The 21,587-nt window shown below is 39.1% G+C and overlaps 2 protein-coding genes across 2 annotated transcripts; one reads left to right on the top strand and one right to left on the bottom strand.

Moving 5' to 3' along the window:
- Positions 1-310: 310 nt before the first annotated feature.
- lamb3 (laminin subunit beta 3) lies at positions 311-15,631 on the bottom strand. Its single transcript, XM_026305889.1, has 23 exons — positions 15,544-15,631; positions 15,383-15,431; positions 13,406-13,560; positions 8,931-9,039; positions 8,611-8,684; positions 8,086-8,277; positions 7,797-7,860; positions 7,517-7,707; positions 6,846-6,966; positions 6,452-6,640; positions 6,138-6,293; positions 5,664-5,857; positions 5,382-5,478; positions 4,721-5,096; positions 4,358-4,518; positions 3,928-4,136; positions 2,875-3,081; positions 2,581-2,725; positions 2,227-2,434; positions 1,724-1,865; positions 1,454-1,630; positions 1,021-1,183; positions 311-700 (listed from the first exon to the last, which is right to left on the bottom strand). Exons 2-23 carry the CDS (start codon positions 15,405-15,407, stop codon positions 561-563), a joined length of 3,495 nt encoding a protein of 1,164 aa, XP_026161674.1. The 5' UTR covers positions 15,408-15,431; positions 15,544-15,631; the 3' UTR covers positions 311-560.
- A 5,389-nt stretch (positions 15,632-21,020) lies between these two features.
- LOC113130090 (G0/G1 switch protein 2-like) lies at positions 21,021-21,356 on the top strand. Its single transcript, XM_026306400.1, has one exon. It carries the CDS (start codon positions 21,021-21,023, stop codon positions 21,354-21,356), a length of 336 nt encoding a protein of 111 aa, XP_026162185.1.
- The last annotated feature ends 231 nt before the right edge of the window (positions 21,357-21,587 follow it).

Consider the following 21,587-nt stretch of genomic DNA (forward strand, 5'->3'; position numbering starts at 1 on the left):
TCAAAATAACTAATCATTAGGTGTTGACCATCGCCACGGCAAAACCGTCGAAAATAGGGCATAAGTCTGATTGACTTTTCTGATCGGTATATGCTAAAGGATTTTTGTGCAACAGTATATTCAAGTGTGACAAAGTAAATTTTTTGGTCTCAATTCAAATTTTCCATACGCGAGGGAGAAAGCAGAGCCAACTCCCTGGCTGCGGTACTGGAAAACCATAACATTTATCTTTTTGTCTTTTGTCATGAATGAAACTGTCACTGCTGTATCATGCTGGTCTTTTCCCATGAAGCTTTGAAGACACAAGTCAAATATTTAACCAACTTTTATTTTTTAAATATTGTGGATTTTGACCAAATAACAGATGCAAAGAAAATAAATAATGTAACATTCACCCTTTCTCCAGTTCTGAAAAACAATAATTGGAGTGTAAGTTTCATAGTGGAGTGAAAACATGCTATGTGTGACAGGAGAAAAGTGTAAGGTGTAAAGTATATTAGGAATGGAAAGTTGTAATGACAGCAACTGCAGAAGCTACTCCCAGGGTATCTTGGTGATTTTCAGCCATGGCACCTGCTGAGATCGCTGGCTTTCTTACGAAGTTTTGCCAAAAGGTCTTTAAGCTTTGCATCAAGTCCTTCAAGCCTTGTTGACTTCTGAAGGATTGCATCCTGAAGTGACCTCAGAGAATCTGCTTTACCTGGAAATACATAAAGTACACAGAATAAACAGGGATCCAGTTCACTGCAGATTAACTAATCATCACTTTATTAGTTCCAACTGATGGCACAAAGGTCACTTCTGTGCAGTTCTGTAAATGTGGGGGTTTTACTGGCCTGAACATGCTGCATATTGTGCTGTTTAGATAAAATATTCTGAATTATCTGGAGACCAAGGACGAGTAATTTATAGAATTTAATTTAATAGAAGAAAAAGTAGATCATCAAGTTGGGTAAATGTGTCCTCAGAAGAATAACGAAGAAAGACTATTTTAAGCTGGTGGTTTGGTTTTGGTGTTACCTTGCAGTGCTTTCATCATGTCTTCAGTGGTGTTGGCCAGAGCTCCAGCATCCTTCTGCAGCTTTGCCAGTCGATCCCCAACTGCCCCTCCCTCTGTACCAGACCCACTGGCTGCAGCCTGTTCTTTAAGAAGATCCAGCTGCTTCTCCAAAGACAACAGGTCCTAAACATACACATAAATATTTATTAGTCCATTTATGATGAAATTCTGCTAAACATGGATGCCTTTAACAAGGCCCCCATAGTGTCCCCCATATGTCTCAAAAATTATTTTTTAGGCCATGGTTTCAGCTCCCTTCAACACTACAGTCAAACACAGTGCAGACTATGAAAATATGATCTTAGCCCTCGCCCCAAGTCCTGAGGCTAAATGAACCTCACATAAAATGTAGTTGTTCATATTCTAAATAACAACAGCCACAGCAGGTCTCACCTTATTTGCAGCATCAGCTTCATTGTCAGCTTGGTGTGCATGTTCTTGTGCATCTTGTGCCTGCTGTTCTTCTTTGTGCAGCAGGTCCTTGAGCTCTTCCAGCTGGGGTTTCATTGGTTTTATCAGTGTTGATACATCATCCAGAGCCTTCTCTGCTGGGGTCAGCTGGTCCTTCACCTACATGAAGAGAACCACTCTCAAATATAGAAATGCTTGGCAGGCAGCTTTAATTGTCACTCCTCCACTTATGGACATATCAATGCTTCCTACCTTATTCAGGCTATCATTCAGGGTGTCTATTAGATCTGTGCTGTTCTGCAGTTTGTCCTCCAGATCAGAGACGATGCCCTCCACTGTGTTGAAGCCCACCAGCAGACCGTCCACATCGGCCTTTACTCCTAGTGCTGTATCTCTGTGAATGTGAACGTAAAAACACTTTTATTTAGTATATTTAGTAAGACAGAGCACTCACACTGACCCTAGGATAAATCAAATCACTATTTTGCCATTGTGGCATATAGATGTGTACCTGTATATTTCACATCTTATTTTCAAAATCCCAAAGAGACATGTAATAGTGTGTAAAAGCTATCGACCAATAATAATAATCCCATTGACAGCTGATTGTTTGTTACCACCAAGCCAAGCATGGAATTTGTGGTGTTTTGTATACTTCAATGAGGTATTTTTAATGAATGACTGAATGTGCAAACATGATAACTGTTCAAGATATAACAGCAAAACTATGGTTATTATGGACTGTGAAGGCCCACCTGGAGTCCTGGGCTTCCTGCAGCAGTTTCTTGGCTGTGTCCAGCTGTGGCTCAGCCTCCTTCAATACAGCCGTACTGTCTGGTAGGTTGGCTGCCAGATTCTTCAGCTCCTCCAGCTTTCTCTTCAGGGCAGCCAGGCTAAGAGGCAGCTTGGCTTTCAGGATCCAGTCACTCACCTCCTGGATTTGGGTCAGGTTGGAAGATGGATCTGCACAAACAGAAACAGGAAAAGGTGGTTGCATAAATCATTCCAAAAATGGGAATTGTTAATGAAACCAAGTGATCTTTTGAATGTATTTCACATTTATATCAACCAATTCATCCATTTACCCTTTTCACTGAAACAATCTTTACCTGACAGGAAGTTTTTGAGCTCCTTCACAATGTCACGTGTCTCTTTTAAGTCACCTTCCAGCTCATCTCTGGTCTGCTTCATCTGATTGGACAGCTTCTCTGCAGACTGTCTCACCTGATTGGTTTTCTCCTGTGTTTCCTGGAGCTTTAAGGAAATAAAGAAATTATGAAGGTGAAGATTGCTTTTGCATCTATGTACTGTTTAATAAATTAAGAGTAGCCTGGAGTAATATAAACAAATCTACAGTTGGAGTGATCTGCCCTTGAAGCTCACTGATCTGATTGTGTGTGTACCTTCTCTGTAGCCTCTGTGATCTTTCCAGTGAGCTTATTCAGTCGGTCTTTCACATCCTCAGCATCAGCATCTGCCCTCTTGCTCAGAGGCAGGGCGCCCACACAGTCTCCTCCCTTTTCACAAGTTGGAGTTCCCTCTGGTGGACACAAGTCTCCACCCTCACATTGGAGAGGGGTGCAGGGCTCTGAGCGAACACTCCCACATACCTGAAAAGTCAAAAAGATGGTGATTTAAAAGGAAATAAATGCTGTCATGCTAAAATTTCTAAATTGAACTAAATCGGCCAAAAATCAAACATGCAAATCACATCAAAATTACTGAGCTTATTTTTGCTCTACATTAATATACTGTAACAACAAAAAATAGATAAACAGAAAAACAGATTTGCTATTGAGCACACACATTGGAATATGATGACATGGTGGCTTGAGGTGTAAATGTTTTAGCTTGACATGTTGGGTTTTTCCAGGGTTTTTCTTTACAAATAACAGATGGGGTAGATTTACAAAGAATTTATCCTAAACATATAGTAGATCACAGAAATTCTTAGTTCTGGAGAAATGTCCATCCATCCATCCATTTTCTATACCCACTTATTCTTTAACCAGGGTCACAGGGATCTGCTGGAGCCTATCCCAGCTCTCTTTCGGGTGGAAGTCAGGGGTACCCCCTGGACAGGTCACCAGTCCATCACAGGGCCACATATAGATACACAAAGACAAACAACCACACACACTCACACTCACACTCACACTCACTCTATGGGCAATTTAGAGTCACCAATCAACCTAACATGCATGTTTTTTGTCTGTGGGAGGAAACCAGAGTACCCGGAGTAAACCCACGCAAGCACGGGGAGAACATGCAAACTCCACACAGAAAGGCAGTGGAGTTGCAAACCCAGGACCTTCTTGCTGTGAGGCAACAGTGCTAACCACTCAGCCATCTGGAGAAACGTAATGTGTTAAAATTCAGACAGATGCTAATGTAACTGTGTTCTGAATGAAATGACAGCATTGAATTTGCGAAGTGCAGACAGGTATAGAATTTACCTGTTTGGCAACAGGAGTGAGGTCTGGTCGGGCCATGTTCTCATTCAGTTTGTCCAGATCTCTGGTGTTGGGTGGCTGTATTTGGTTTTGAAGGTCCATAGTCTCTTCTCTGTTGTCAGCTGACTCCTTCACTGTGTTTCTGCTGGCATCTACTTTTTTGGTTGCATCTGTCGACTGGTCATAGGCATTCTTTATGGCAGAGAATTGTCCTGAATGAAACAGAAAATTCAACCTGATTATATTTCGCACAGCCACTGTATCAGAGAACCTGTTTGAGAAACAAAAATGGTGAGGAGGCTCATTCAAGACATTCTACTCCAACTGACCTTAGGTATGTTTGTACCATGTTTAAGTTTCTTATGGAGAAAATATCAACTGCAATCAGTGATCCATTATTAAAAGGAAGTTTAGTAGTGTGTTTGTTTCTCACCTGCACCAGTGGGACTGATGGTGTTTGTCATGGCATCTTTCTTGGCTTTATACTCCATGGTGAGGGTGTCCAGCAGAGCCTGCAGTTTGTTCAGCTCTGAGTCCAGACCAGGGGTTCTCTCCAAGGTGGATAGGTCATCATTAACCTTGTTTACCTGGTGCCTATGAGAAAATTGTTTAATCAGGCATCAGTAAGGAAAAAAGTGAGTGCATGCAAGAGTTAGATGAAGAAACAGTCATGAGTATCAGACAAGACAACCACAATAATGATTAAATGTCCTTTGCTGACATTTTGTTGACATTTTTAAAAATTCAAATTTTTAAAGGCTTCTTTTTCCTCTGGAGGATCTCAACTGTCCCTCACCTGAGTTTGTTCAGCAAGGGCAGGGCCTCATCTATGGACTTAACAATAGTGGGTGGAAGAGAAATAGAGTTCTGAATTAGGTTCAGACTGGCCTCCAGGGCCAAGACGCGAGGTCCAAAGCTTCCAAGGTCACCAGTGCTGCCAGGACGAGAAGGGAATCTGAGGGACAGTCTCTCCAGAGCTAAGCTGAGGTTCTGTCTCTGTTCATCCAGGGTAAAGAAGCAGGAAGGACACATCTCACAGGCGGGGAAGGAATTACAGTGTCCCCGCTGGCAGGAGTCACAGCGAGTCCCGGTGACACTGGGCCGACACAAACAGGTTCCTGTCTGTTTGTCACAAACCTCTGGAAGGGTTCCTTCAGTATCACACTGACATGCTGTGGCGGAAGAGTGGACACAAAACAAATATCAATTGAAGCACCAGTTGGAGGGTTTGAAGTTCCAAGCAGCCAAAGTTTAAAATGACATCATAAAAAATCACCAGGAAGTTACAGAACTGTTGTAGAACTGAAAGTGATACATATAGATATAAAGGTATATTATTATAAAAAATAAACATAATAATAATAATATTATATGGAAGCAGTTATCTGCATTATTTTTTAAGTATGTAGGTCACTGGAATTAGGAATGAGTAGACTGATTAAAGATAGCTGACTCACGTTGGCAACCTATGAGAGGGTCTCCGTATGTGTTCTCTGGGCACTCAGTGCATGTTCGGCCTCCAAAGCCAGGTCTGCACTGACATTGACCTGTCACCTGAAAATAAGGACACAGAACTGATTTTAGTGTCATTGATAGAAAAGACAAACACAAACTGGTCATAAAACTCTGGCTATAAATCCTTGTACTTATGATCAAGGAACATTAATTTCCTTGGCGTTATAACTAGTGGCTGCAACAATCCAACATACAAGATTCTCTAAATTCTCTAAATACTGTACCTGGTCACAAGAATCACTGTACGACCTGGTGGGGTCACAGCCACAGGATTCACAGCGTCTTGACACGATTGGTTTCCAGTAGCCTTTTGAACATATTTCACAGGTCAAGCCATGGAAGTGGGGACGACAGGGACACTGACCAGTCAGTGGGTCACACACATCTGACAGGGACCCATCTGGAGAACAGGAACACTCTGGGCAGCAGAGGTAACATTATAGTTAGGAAAAAGTATTGGTCATGTTGATCACAATCTGCATAACTATGCATAATTCTGTTAGAGATAGCAACAGTGTAACGCCACAGAAAAGTCACCATTAACAAATATTAACATTAGAACATATTAGTAGAAACATACCATAGCTGCATAGTTCTGGGTACCTATATTGGGATTAGGTGTAGCTTACTAATGTATTTAACTGGCGGAGCTGAAAAACAAAATGCTGTGTTTGATGTGCAGGTGTTCAGCGACTCACTGGAGCAGCCCAGCGGGTTGGAGATGCTCAGGCTATAGTAGCCTCTCTTACAGCGATCACAGCGGGAACCTTCAACATTCCTTTTACACTGACATGAGCCTGTACTGTCGTCACAGCGGCCTCCATTCACTGTCCCTTCCGCACTGCAGATACAGCCTGGCAGCAACACAACACCACAAAAACCTCAGAGATTCTATCTATGTGAAAATATTTTGCACATTGTTGAAGATTTAGGTGTGAAGTCCCAGTCTAATTTGTGATGTTTTGCTCTTTCTACTCTCTTATGTGTGAAGGGTTCCAAATGAGCCACTTACGTATGCAAGCATCAGGACGATCCATTCTGCTGTTAGGGTTTGGTTGATAGCCTGGTGCACACTGGTCACATTTTGGCCCTGTGGTGTGATGCATACAACCCTCACACACACCTCCACTTCTCCGTCCACTGGCCTCATACACTGCCTGGTCAAAATAACAATGCTGGGCATGGTTGTTGCACTCACATCCTGAAGAGAAAACGAAGGAGTTAGTAAACAGTACATCCACCAATCCATTTGTTCCATAGGTAGTTCAGGTCTCAACATGTCTAATGAGACACATTATTACAATACGTTCATCTGGTTTGCTTGACTGTGTTTTTTTACAGTCTGTGCTATCATGCTGATGACTCCTCCTTAAAAAGACATATAATAGGTATGGGTGAAGTCTTACTTTTGCAGGTATGTGTATTTCCCTCATCTGCAGGTCTCCAGGGCAGATCATTATAGAGATCAGCACAACGCTCACAGTTCCCTCCCGCTGTGTTATGCTGGCAGTCACACTGAGGATTTACCTGCAAATATATGTCAGCTGATTAAAAAGAGGATTGGTGCCACAGATGTGTGTATTAAGTTATTAAGCTAACCTGTCAGGCATTTAAAGTTCTTGATTATAACTTGCACCAACAATGAAATCCGATAAATAGGCATAGTTGCTTGATATAAAATGCACCATAAAAACTTTTAAATATGTTTTTGAAATGCATGTAACACGGATGAATTGATGTTTTTTGTGCTAAACTTGAACATGCACAAAGATGTGTGTCAGGGGAAGAAATAGGATCCTGAGTCAGCTGTACAGTTCATTATGTTCTTTTCATTTATTCATTAATTATTCATTTTATTATGCACTGCTGTAACACCTGGAGTACAAATGGAAAAAGCTCTTGCTTGTCATCTTACAGAGTCCAGTGATAAGATCAGTATCTGAGTGTCCAGTACAGAGACACTGTAGATCCCAGCTTAGAGCAAAAATTGGAAATGGGAAGAAAAAGCTAGCCATAAAATCCATCTAGTCCCTTTCCCCTCTAGACATTCTATGTCCCAAAACACCTGAATACATACCTGTATGGTATTGGACAGTGGGTTGCTGTAGGTTTCTGGCAGGCATCGATTTGCATGTCCATGGCACATACAGCTGCCCATCACCCTCATTTCCTTCAGGGCATAAAACCTACTGAGGGCTCTGCCTGGCAGATGTGGCACATCACCCAGCTCTGTCAACCTCACCCTCAGCCCTGTTAGCCCTGACACATCTGTGAATGAGACACGACAGTCAGTCAGCCTCAGACTTAAACCACACTCTACTCCAGCAGCTATGATCCAGGGAGTATAAGACACTTGCCTTCAATTTTCTGGCTGTTTGGACCTTGGACATAAGCATACTGACGCAAAGGACTGAACTCAATCTGGAGAAAAGAAACATACATATTTTTTATATTATTTATATACCTGTTTATTTCCCTGCATCACAGGATGTTTTGCACAATACTATAGTACTTTCACAATACTGTAATCCATTTTTCACTACTCTGATGTATTTCCACAAGAATTTGACAACTTCATGAGTGATGTGTGTATTTCTACACAATGCATCATGCCTCTTCAAAAGTGACAAATGGTAAATCATTTACTTTATGATCTTGGTATGGGTTTTCTCCAGTTCGGGGCAGTGTGTAGCAGTATGTCTTGTCCAGGCTAAGGGGTGTTACTGTGGGGATGCCAGGAAAAGCTTTTTGACAGTCTGTAGCCAAGTAGAGTGCAGGCTTCCATGTCCTGCCATTATCCAGTGTCCTCTCTATAACTAAGGCACTGGGACGAGGACCCTGCAAAAAAATACAATGTATAAAGGAAAATGTCTGGATGCACAATATCTGTCTGAAGAATAAATATACAGATACACTGTGTTTGAATGGAGACATGCTTCCCAAAACTCAAATCAACTAACTCAATCAAATAATGATAGATGTAATATTTGATGAACATAAGTAGATGCATATTATTTAAACTATTAAATTACATGATTAAAGGTTTCACACATATTTTGTAATAGTTTCAAAATACACAGAATTATAATGTTAACATTTAGAGCACATTTTCTTTTCTTCTGTTGTGAGTGGACATATGTGATGCAGCAGTGACTGCAGATAGTATCATACCTTAAAGCTGAGCACTAGGTTGTCAAGCTGGAACAGGTTACCAAGGTCCAACTGGAGAGTGACTGGGCTCACCTCTACAGGAGAACAAGAAGGGTGGCTTCCATTAGACACATTGTATATGACCTATGACTTTAGTTATTTATTTAGTTGCAAATATTCACAGAAAAAAATTTGCTTGATTCTAATTAATTTTCAGGGACAGCCAGAGGACACTGGGTCTTGTGTAACGAGGAAAGCACAGAATGTTCTTCTACTATACTTCTAGGTATAGCTTCAAAGCCTTCTACTCTCATTCTACCTCTGTTTCTGAATTTGCCCACCTTTCCTGGATTGCCACCACCTGTCCGGTCCAGAAGTGGACACTACATCCTGGACAGTGTGGGCCAACTTTGGGTCCTTGGAGTCACATGGACAACACTTCATCCTCCTCTAAAAAATGAGAAAACAAAAATAAATCAGTAACAATGGCCTTTCCTGCCGAGCTATATTGTGTCATCATTAATATTTCATGCATGTATATATGGAATCATGTCACTGTCATCTATTTGACCCAAAAGGCTCAAACCAACCCATGGACCTGAGACCAACTTTCAAATTAGTCTCTTTGCCTTCCTGCCATTCCATATAGATAAGCTGTGTCACACATGTCACACAGTGGCCAGATGGACAAACAATGTAGCACGCCCTTTGCCCTAGTAAAAGATGAGAAAGGAACACATTGCCCTAGTATAAATCTAATTATGTTTTGCATAAATTTATTTCAGGTAGCACCAATTTGACTTTTGAACACAAAAATAAATGTGTAATACAAATAGTTTCCTATAGACTTTGTCCACCTAACACAGCCAACAAGTGTATTCTAATGTAGCATGAAGAAATAATGAATTCAAAAAAATTAAGTTTCCGGTTATTGTCTAAAACTGCTCAATATCTAGGAAGTCTGCATGTACATGTACAAACTTTATCAATGCTTCAACTGAAAAAAGTGTGCAGATAAAGGCCCAAATTTTGGGAAAAATGTTCCTTTAACATTTACAATAACAGAGCTGGTTTTCCACAGCCGATTAGCTCAGCACGTGCATGCACTTGGACAGTTCCCCACAGGAGCACTCACATCACTGACCGCTGGCCCACTATGTCCACCAGCCAAATCAGTGCTCCATGCTGGCTGCTCTGGAAATGCCTGCCACTCTGGTACACAGACCATGGCAGCTTTCCTCTAGTAAAAAGTTCGCTTGGAGTTGCATATTGTTACAACATAGAGGCCTCAGCAACATTTTCCGCATCAGCTATGTGGATGTACTTGCTTACCCACATCAGAGTGCAAACTTGGAATCAAAATTGCATTAATTTGTTTCCACTAAGGTAGCTGTGTTCTGTTTTAAGTAGTAATATTGTTAATGAAAGTTAGACAAAGGGATGTTAAGCATCTTCTAGTCATCACCAAATCACTGTGCTACTGAATGAGTGAACTGTGGGATCATGCTGGCATACCTATGCACAGTGGCAGAATGCCACAGCAGCACTCTTCTGATGCTCTATACAACCCTATCAGATACTTACTGCTCAGGATGTCTGTGGTGCTGTTGATGGCCCTAAAGTAATAATATTCAATGCTTTTAAGTAATGGTTTGTTATCCATCTTTGATGAAAAAAATTATTAATCAGTGGATTCTGAGCACCTGCAGATTTCAGCTGTTTCTAGGCTGTTTCTAACAGTTATATTTTCTCTTCCTGTACCAGTTAGATGTTTTGAAGTGAAACAGCAATTATGACATTTTCTAACCCAGTCTGCAAATAAGTGTCTCCTGACCCCAGCTAATAATTAACGACTGTCCTTTGTCCCTTGTGCCATTGAATAATGACCTCACTAGTTCACTTTTACTTTAATGCATTCGTTTGAATGTGTGTAAATATATATATTTTTTTTCTTATCGCAAAACAGCAAACGTTTTGTGATAAAGATTTGACCCTGTCAAAGACAGTTCATAGTGTAATTTTGGCAGGGAAGTTCTTCTACATGCTGTAAATACAGGTTAAAAGTGCAAGGCACAAAACTATGCCATGCAAACACACACTCTTGCATTGAATTACTGCCAGCAGACTGCATCACCTGACTGAACTTTTTGATAATTAGTGTGCATAAACATAGCAGGAATAAAATCATTGATGTCACTTACAAATATGGGTGCATGTGACAACAACAGCATACAAATGTATTAAATTTGTATATGATTTATAGAATAAGGCCTACCATATTAAGTATACTTGGCTGGTAAAGTAAATCTGAACTGGTGGAATTTTTACTGGTAAGAAAACTTTTCTTTTGACCCTTCTATAAATGACATGTAGGGTATAGCCAGTCTACATCTTTTAAAAAAATTAAATATATGTCTTTTACAAGGCACATCAAAAGTAGCAATCATTTTCCAGTGTTAGATATAGGTGATACAGTGACCTCCATTGAAAATGACTGCATATTACAGAAAATAAATGAATAAATAAATATTGATTAGGGCTTTAAATGCAATCTGGTGCAATGGGAGACCCATTATGTCCCCAGGACCAGTCTGCACTGAAATTCAATAGCAATTTGCATTATGAAATTGAGTTCTTTGCAGGATATGTGGGAATGTTTTTAATGCCTTTATTGCCAAGTTAGTCTTAAAACTACTTTCAAATAGTGTTTACTTTATTCCTTTGGAGTCTTGAACTGTTTTGGCCATTCTGAATACTTTGTTCTATCTTTATATACAGCATTACCAAATGTTTACCATGCCACTGTTCTTTATATGCAGCATTACCAAATGTTTATCATGCCACTGTTGGGTATCTTATTTTAGCACATCACATGATCTAACAGTTATATTTTCAATATATTGTATCCAAAAACACTTAAAATCATATTTGAAAATGTATGTGTTGCTTATACTAACAAGATCAATAAAGCATTTTATAGGTTGAAAATTTAAACACAGGCGTAAATGTGAAAATATAATGCTAATGTCAAACTACACTGCTATAAAGTAAAATGATCACATCTCCACTTTTACATCAAACAAACATTAGCATAGCATTTCAAGCCTGCAACACTCAACATAACTTTGTCTTCATTCGGTAACATCTTAAACCTGCATAGTGATTTCATCACGCTGGCTTGATCAGAGATTATTAAAGGTTTCATCAGAATATTGAAGGGCTGATAAGTCACTAGACCAATCAACACCACAGTGTTTCTGCTGGAGAAGTTTCAATTTTCATGGTTGTACTTTTTTACATTTTACATTTAGTCATTTGGCAGACATATTTATACAAAGTGATTTACATGTAAGGTACAATGCAAGCACAAAATCTAAGTCAGGGAAAAGACATTAAACTAAATGCCTTAAGAAGCAATGTTTTTGTTTTGTGAGACGACTATTATACTACATACTGTTACACAAAAGCTGACACTTGCAGTAGTGTGAGGATGCATACCCAGAAAGATCTGACAAGTTTTCTATAATGACTTTGAGAGCTTTTATCTTTATTTTTATTGGTCTTCAATGAGAGTCATGCATGCGTCAGCTCTGAGATACAGCTCAGTGTTCCAGCCCCTGTCTGGATATCATGTGACTCAGGTGAAATAAAAAAGGAGAGGGTTGATCAGTTGGAGAGTCACACCTAACAAAACTATCCATTCCCTGAAGCAAATATCAACACGGTAAACGTACACTGCAGGGTATGGAGATTATGTAACACCAACAATTTTCTGTCTGTCTTTCAGTGTAGCTCTGTGTTTTAGTCAAAATTAGATTTTTTTTTTTTTTTAGATGTAGGTGACTTTATTAAGATTATAATGAAATCGCTAATTTAACCATTGTAATATAACCTTCTTTTAGAACATTAAATTGCCATGTTATAGAAGAATAATAATTATGTGTACAGTACACATTGTAGCTTTTACTCAAGTAAATTACTTATTTTTCTTTTAACTTTCTGAATTTTCTTACTTTGTTGAGTTATTTACATATATTAAACTTTGGAAACTCCCCTTGACCTTGGTTAGGAATAAGCGGGTACAGATAATGGATGGATGGGTGGAAACTTTGGAAACTTCCTAGACCACAGTTTCAGTTTTTTGTGAGATTTATAAACACAGGTTTCAGTGAAAAATGCATTGTAATTGTATTATTTTGTAATGTATTGTAATGTAAATGTAGATATAGAATTAAATTCACATTAGGGGCACTTTTGCCCATGTTTGAGCAATCTTAAAAATTGCACCAAGGCTTGACTATTGCTCAGTGAATGTCCTCTGATCTGGACAATGAAACTCTTATGTCAAAATTTGTGCATTTAAATCCAGTAATGGGCGGTTTGTGGTGAGTCTGCAGTTGATTGATGAGACGCTGGTCAAAGAGTACAGTTGCAACATTTTGCTCTGGCATTGAAATCACACTGTTTCACAAAAGGACAGCAGGCAGTCTGAACAAAATTGCCACAGCTGACTAGATTACATGTCTTGTCTGTTCCCCATGACTTCTCCCCCACGCACTTCTTGACAGTGCAAATGGCATGTAGAGATCCACGTGTTGCTTGTGACTCATCATTACCTCCTGATATTACATTTTATTCTAAATATTTTTAATGGACCATCTCTTCTAACCTTCAACCTTCATCAGCAAAGAAATCTCCCTATTATTACCCATTTATTAAGATCTGATCACTTTTTTAGGTAGTTGATAATAATATAGTGCAAAAGTGCAACACAGACTTTCTCAAAACACAGTTAAACAAAGGACTGTGCACCTACCTGTTGGTATGGGGTGCAGTAGACCTCAGAGCCAGTGAGGCCACAGGTGGAGGAGGCAGTGAGCTGGTGCAACCTGCCCAGCAGCAGGTCATTGCTGGGTGGGTAACAAGCCCCCTTTGAGCAGTCAGTCTGGGCCTGTGATACTGCAGCTATGGCTGTCAGGAGGAATGCATGGAGAATGAAATGTAATGTTATATTGTGCTGTAACTATTTAACCAGTAGCCTCCAATATCATCAGTATCTCATTTTACAATCAATACTGACATCTATCACATATAGAACAGCACTATCACATCTGTAACATACAGACAGAATGCAAAGCATAAAAAAGGAAGAACTGATCCTGGAATTATGGTATAGAAAGGGAAACTTCCTAAATACTAAAGAGGATAAGAGGTCATCCCCATTTAAAGTAGATGAGGTAAGGCTTGCCGGCAAAGGTGAGATTTAAGGAGAGCTTTAAAGATGGTACTGCGTCAGCTGATCTTATTTCCTCAGGTAAATCATTCCAGAGTTTGGGAGCTCTAACTGCAAAGGCTTTATCACCTCTGGTTTTCATTCTAGCATCAGGGATACATAGAAGATCTCTATCAGAGGATCTCAGGCTATGAGCAGGCTTATACGGCTTTGACAGCTGGGATATATAAATTGGAGAAAGGCCATGCAGTGCTTTAAAAGTTATTAATAAAATCTTAAAATCAATCCTAAAATGTACCGGGAGCCAGTGCAAGGAAGCTAAAACAGGAGTGATATGGTCAATTCTACTTTTTCCAGCCAAGAGTCTTGCAGCTGAGTTCTGGACAACCTGGAGCCGGTTAATCGATTTATGGCACAGGCAGGTGAATAGACTGTTGCAATAGTCAAAGCATGAGGAAATAAAAGCATGTAAAATCACCTCTGTATCCTTAAATGATAAAATTAAGCGTAAATGTAAAATTATGTAAAGTTAGTGAGCCAGCACCCAGAAATTATGTGTTACCAACCACATAGGTGTTACTCCTGCATGTCATTTTTCACTAATGTCACAAATCAAATCAAATCAAATCAAATTAAATCAAACCAAATCAAATCAAGTTTGATTTGACAGTGCAATTATGCAATTGACAGTGCTGAACAGACAAATAATGAGGCAGATTAAGGCAACTGGATAAAAAAACTAATTAATAAAATCAATAAAATTGAACTGAAATAAATAGACACTTGATAGAGAAGAATAATACAACATAAATATTGACAATAAAAAATTCTAATTATAAGTGAGACCAAAGGGGTAGGTTTTTAGTCTCTGCTTACAATTTCAGCTGCTGTAAGCATCTCTAACAGCTCAGAGCATGAAGACAAAAAGCTGCCTCACAAACATCAATTATTTTGTTGATTGTCAAATAAATCTGTAGAGATATCATATATTCTGTATGATCAAGCTTTACTCAAAACGAATGAAATTATGAAAAAGTAAATGTTTTCATTTGTATATGTAGCACATGGTAACCTGAGTAGCTATAGGCAGCTACTTGAGATTATTATTGGTTATTATGCTCACCTAAATTACATGAAAACTTTGCCTAAACCTAACCACAATCAGCTTTGTACTTTAAGTCAACAATTCAGAGGCTAAACAGATCTTGTTCATGACAGTTGTCTAATCTTTTGCCTAAACTAAACCTTTTAAATTGATCATTTAATGGCAGTGCGTCTGTATACAACCATTGGAGAAACATAATTTTTATATATTTTAATAAGCTGTTAATTAAAAATTAGGTTGATTTGGCTAATGTCCATGTCAACTATTATGACTGGACAGTATGAATGTTCTCATTCTAACCAATCACTGCAGCAGCTTGGTTCAGCTTAGTTTCTCATCTCTGCTGGAAAATGGGGTGGTTAGTGTAATCAGCTGCTGGATTGTTTTGGTAGATAAAAAAACCTTCAGTTGGTAAGAGGTGAACAGTTGCAGGAAAAGAAGAGGGTAAATCTTACCGGCTACAAGTAGAAGTATTCTCATGTTGTGTGCCTTCTATGAAGATGTCTGGAGCAGATGAGACAAGCCAAAACACAGAAAATATCAGCAAAAGTCAGCAGTACAGAAGCAAAGCCAGCAGACCATTTTCTAATGTGAGATTTCTTAATATAAGACTCACCTGGCCGTCCTCTCCCTCAGCTCTATTATCTGCTTTATTTAAGAGTGTGCTGCTGCCTGACTGTTGCTTTATAAACACAGTCTCACCTGAATGGTATGATACAGTGTGTGTCAGAGTCACACCCTTTACCACCACTCCCTTCACACCATGAATCAACACACACACATACAGACATGCAGGCAGATGTAGAAATATAGTCAACAAAACGACACCAAGGAGCCACAATAGATCATTCAACGTGATACACCTGCATAATATCAGCATGTTAGCATTGTTACTGGAAAGCCTGCTGATGTTAGCATTCAGCTCAAAGCACTGCTCTGCTCTGAGTCACTGACTGGAAAAGATTGGAATAAACATGCAACATATACAAATAAATGTCACAATCATGGTCATAAAATAATATGAAATTGATAAACTGACTCATAAATTTGAAAGAAAAGATGGAGAAAATATAATATAATAACATTATATACCGTCACACAAGCAATAAAGAACATGTTAATATAGGTTTGTATTCCAGCTGATTATTAATGGTAACCTCATTTTATTGTTTTTACACACTAGTAAACAAAGAAAATTATCCATAACTTTTTCATCTTGGAAAGAAACAGGCCTTGGAAGAGGACATGCAGGTAGACAGAAAGACTCATTGATTCCTCCACAGACACCATCCATGCCCTGCAGGCAGTGTTTAAGCTTTTCCAGGCTGTGTGCTAACTCCTGCTGATAATCACCTGTGTGCAAAGAAAGAATAGCCTGAGGGCCAGCCGAACTTACGTTATGGTTTTCTCCATTCTCAGACATACTGAGTAAGTCGAAGTACAGGGTGTGTTTTGTGACTCAACTAACACACAGCTGTACACATACACTTTCAGACAAGTACTGTCATGCCTTGAATCTCTCTGTATAGTACTATAACTGTGATTTATTTCTTGGTAACAGCCTAGTGTTTCCTGTCTTTCGAAACTCACCCTTGGGTACGCTGAATAGAGCCATGGATGTGTTATTGGGGTTGGTGATGATAGACAGATAAGTAAGCAACTCTTGAGACTGTGGTAAAAAGAAGCTAGTCAGATTACAGCTACAATCACTTAATACCTTTCAAATAAACTTTTGCCTGAAGATGTGCCTGCATGCTACTGCAGGCCCATCTGTTTTTGTAGATATAAGATATGGATTGCAATTTTGCTGCTGGTAACCATCACAGTCATCCCAAACAACAAAGAAATTCTACGATGTATTCTTCCTGAAATCATATACATGGCATTTATTTTCAAGTAGAAGATGGGGGTAGCAGTGATAAGACAAAACATAATTTAACATAAATACTCACCAATCTTTTGCAGTGCAATTTCCTTGAAGTGAAAATTAACTGTAAATTGGTAAAGCAAGAGTCCGTACGGACTAAACATCAGCTGTAAAGCACTTTGTACTTGTTTACCATCTACTTTTTGGCCCTTGATGAAACGTGTGATTTGTGCTATCTCCATATAATAATTCAAAGATTAGAAGAAATTTACTTCTGTACTACAACTCCTTAAAGTACCTTTACTATGTGAAACAGAAGGAACAAAATTTGTCAGTTTGTCAAATAACACCTGGGTACCACACGAAGACTAATAGCTATTCCTTGTAATGTCTTGGATCATACAGATACATAGATGTGCTCCCTCTGGCTGTGCCAGAGCGCTGTTACATAGCAGTAAGGGCAGGGAAACTCTTTTAGATGGAGTGCAAGCAACACATAAAGCAGCTGATATGCTGATCCCCATGGATTGTAACTTGTAAAAAGATGTGGTAGCAGTTGTTGAGAAGACATCATTCACTCAGGAACTGAGACACATTGCGAAAAACTGAGATATTAAATAGATTATTTCTTGATCACGAAATACAAACAAAAACTGCATCTTCCACTGCTAAGATAGAACACAACAAGGCTCTCAACAAACCTAAACTATGAGCCATGTAAACCATTTGGACCTCAGTGCTCTCACTACACTACTCTCTCTGTTTGTCTAAGAAAAGGAAACCTATACAGAAAAGAATGAGGTATACACAAAGACTAAATTTTTTACATATTACAAATTTCACCTTTAAATGTTGCTTACTGTATATAAATTTGAACGTTGGAATTAAAAATTTTTGATGTTATTGTTAGTCATTGATAGGTGTGCATAGGTTGCCCAATCCATATAACTGCTTCAGGGAGAAACTCAGTAGCCAGTTGAGCCTTTTCAAGGGAGGTAGGATTGGGATTCCGTCATCCTTTTCAGAGATGATTGAGCTAGTTTGAATGCCTCCCTTTCCACAGTCCAATGGGATGGCAGAGCAGTACAGATTGTGACCAGGTTTGTGAAAAATGCATTTTTTTTTTCAACAAATGGCTCCACAGGGAGTCTGAAAAGTCATCAGACACTTGGTGGGTCAAACTAATCAGACTCATCTGGTGTAAACTGTTTTATATCAACTTGTTTGTGGGTTGGGGGGTGTTAAACTAGGCGTTAACTAATCTTTATGCTTTATAACGTAACCTACTGTATGGCTATGCATCCATGTCTTTGTTCTGTACATTATACTGTACATTGTGTTTCAGCAAGAGTGAATTTGCATTTCAGATAAAAACCTAAAGCCAAAGAACTTCTAAACTACCATCATGTAATCTTTCCAGTAGCATGAACTAAAACTTTCTAAGACCCTGACAAAGACTCTTACTGTATAAAAACTAATAAACAGTAGAAGACCACTTTGCAATCTCATGTGCTAAATTTCAGCCAAAGAGCAGAATACTCTCTCCCCTCAGGGAGATTCTCTCTAAAGCTCCTTTTAAATTATAAGAATAATATGAGCACACTTACAAATGCTCCACCCCCTTTTGGTTGATTTGAAAAAAACAAACAAGTAAATATTACAGGTCAAATTAATTCAGATGGTTAATGCATGAAATGACACAGTATGTGAACATAGATCTCAGTGATAAACCAGGCAAACATAAAACTAATCTTTCCCCATGTTACGCTGTTATAACTTCAGTTTTACTGAAAACCTCAGTTTGGTACATTTTTGTATCTTATATTCAATTCAATTCAATTTTCAATTCAATTCAATTCAATTCAATTCAATTCAATTCAATTCAATTCAATTCAATTCAATTCAATTTTATTTGTATAGCGCCAAATCACAATACAAATCATCTCAAGGCACTTTACAAAAACTAAAACTAAAAACCCAACAATTCCCTTATGAGCAAGCACTTGGCGACAGTGGAGAGGAAAAAACTCCCTTTAACGGAAGAAAAAAACCTCCAGCAGAACCGGGCTCAGTTTGGGCGGCCATCTGCCTCGACCGATTGGGGTGAGTGGATAGAGCAGAGAGAAAAGAACAGCAACAATAAACAACAAATAGACACTGCAAGTTGGTGGGGCCAGTAACTGCACATCAGCGATAAACAGCTCCAGGACCAGGGACACCTGCAGAAGGTACAGAGAGAGAGAGAGAGAGAGAGAGGGAGGGAGAGAGCACAAACTAGGGGAGAGAGAGAGCACAAGGTTAGTAACATTCAATGGTGGAATATACATGAGGTGGGAGAGAAGAGGGGGGGTTAGGGTAGGGGAGCTCAGTGCACCGATGGTCCTCGGGCAGTCTAGGCCTATAGCAGCATAATTAAGGGATGGTTCAGGGTTGCCTGAAGCCAGCCCTAACTATATGCTTTGTCAAAGAGGAAGGTTTTAAGTCTAGCCTTAAAAGTACAGAGAGTACTGACCATATATGTTATCATATTATGTCATTTGTCCATGCTGAATGGTAATCGCGTTTGTAATCACTGCAGTCTAGAACCTGTGTAATTTTATTTTTTAGATACAAATGAAAATCTTTTATTAAAAATCCTAAACTAAAAGTAAATGTTTTCATTGGCAGATATTATTTATTTTGGTAAAAGACTTAAAATCGAAGATCTAACTGTGAAGTCATTTGTAAAAAGGAACCATCTTTTTTTCAGTTTTTACAATGACAACATGAAGACAAGACAGTTGATTGTAATCACATAATGTGTGCTCCTCTGTGTGCCAGCACTTGCACATCCAGACAATTATGGCATAGTGTTTTCTGATGACAGCAGACAAACAGAACAAATGACTCTGCACTTCCTGTACTGCTGCATGTTAGTCAGTCATGAGTGTCTGTGGTACGTGTGGTTCACTCTGTGTACTGTGCTGTATACTCTGACCATAGTTCACAGCAGCATCATTTGTCTAGCATTAGCTGCATACAGCAGAGAGAGTTTACACAACCTTTCTCCTGATTTGATGATTGTTGATGTGGAAGATTCAAATGGACTCCATCAGCAGGGGAAAATCCCTGGTCACCTGTATGGCTTTCAGCCTACCAACTCCAGGACTGCACCAACAAGACATCAAACAGGAGAGGGACATTGCTGCTGTTTATTTGTATTTTGGCCTTTTGATATCACCCTGACCTTTGCCTGAATAATGCTCTTCCCATTTTATCTTTTGTAGTAGTCCCTGAAATATTAACAGAAGTAAATATTAACAAAAGTAAAAGATATGTATAGAAATTTCTTTGAGCACATCCCTTCAGCACTAGTACAGTCAGAAACTGTGGATACTATGGGTGTAGTGCTATGGAAAACGGTTGACCAGTATCAGCAAAGTCAACAGTTCCATTAGCTAATATTGTTTATTGTAGTTTCAACATCCAGGTTGTACACTGTTCAGCCGCATCACAAGAGTTTTAGTGTCCTATTTTGCAGTATTTTTTTTCCCCATGTTTGATGCCAAAGTGCTGGAAATGTTTGCTTCATATGTTTTTCTTATATAACTTTGCTGTGATATTGGTGATATGGTGTGGCATTTCTCATTTGATATAGGATCATAACACAAAACATAATTTCACCAATTAACAGGCTACAATATTACACCATCACGTCTGAGATGGAAAGTGTTAAATGAATATTAACTCACTTTTGTATACTGCTGCCATCCTGATGGACTGTGTGATAAGTATATACACAACTAGGTCAAAGTTTCTATTCAAAGCTGCTTTTTGAAGCTTCATGAATATTCAGCTGCTGCCACTGTGTGGGTGGAGAGAGTGGAGCTATAAATGATCACCAGTATCGAATAAAGGTGTGTTCTTTCTGCAAACTGGAAAGTGGAGTACAGTTAACTGTGCTTGGAACAAACAACAAACTACTTTACAGTAAGTTATTTTTTATATGTGATTCGGTGTAATGGCTGTAACTGTAACAACAAATAAATTCAGGCATTACAGTTGCCAAAAGTATTGCTTATACGTTAGCACATCTTAAGTTCTGAAAAGCTGGAACCATCTAATTTTGGTAGTTTATGCAATATGCATTACATATTTTTTATTGATTCATATTTTTTTATTTATAATAGGTCTATACATACTTTGGAATGGAAAATATGCAGGAACTGATACCTTTCGCTAGAGAGATGCTGAGTAAGAAACCCAACCGGGGTATGCTGAAGGTCTACCTGGTGGGCTCTGTGTTTGCAGTGCTGGGGACAGTCATTGGGTTGTTTGAAACTGTGTGTCACTCATTCTCCTCTGGTGAGCCAATGGATGCAGAGATAATCCTCATGTTGGCCCAGGAGCAGAGAACTGTTAAGGCTGAGACACAGTGCTATGTTGGGTGTCAAAAGGAGGAGGAGAAGGAGGAAGACAAGGAACTGATTCAGGCAAATGGGGCCAACAGCCAAAGTGTGACCCTCTCTAAGACGCACAGACTCAGTCAACGAAGCATTGCCAATCGACTGCATGCTTCCTAAGGGCAAAGGAGTCAACCCAAGTGATTTGAGATATTTATTAGTGAACTGCTGGTGCCAAACCACTCAGCTGTGTATCATGCACAGCTCAGGTTTATAAACAGCTAAATGAGAAGTGTCTGAGCTGAACATTCTGTGTTGCTTATTGTTGCATTTAGATCCTGGTGGAAATGTTTCGTAGCATGCCTTTATGCGTTGGTTCTCCAGTCGCAGCCTGGAAAATTAAAATTTCTG

The sequence above is a fragment of the Mastacembelus armatus genome, chromosome 5, assembly GCF_900324485.2.
Source record: "Mastacembelus armatus chromosome 5, fMasArm1.2, whole genome shotgun sequence".
NCBI lineage: Eukaryota > Metazoa > Chordata > Actinopteri > Synbranchiformes > Mastacembelidae > Mastacembelus > Mastacembelus armatus.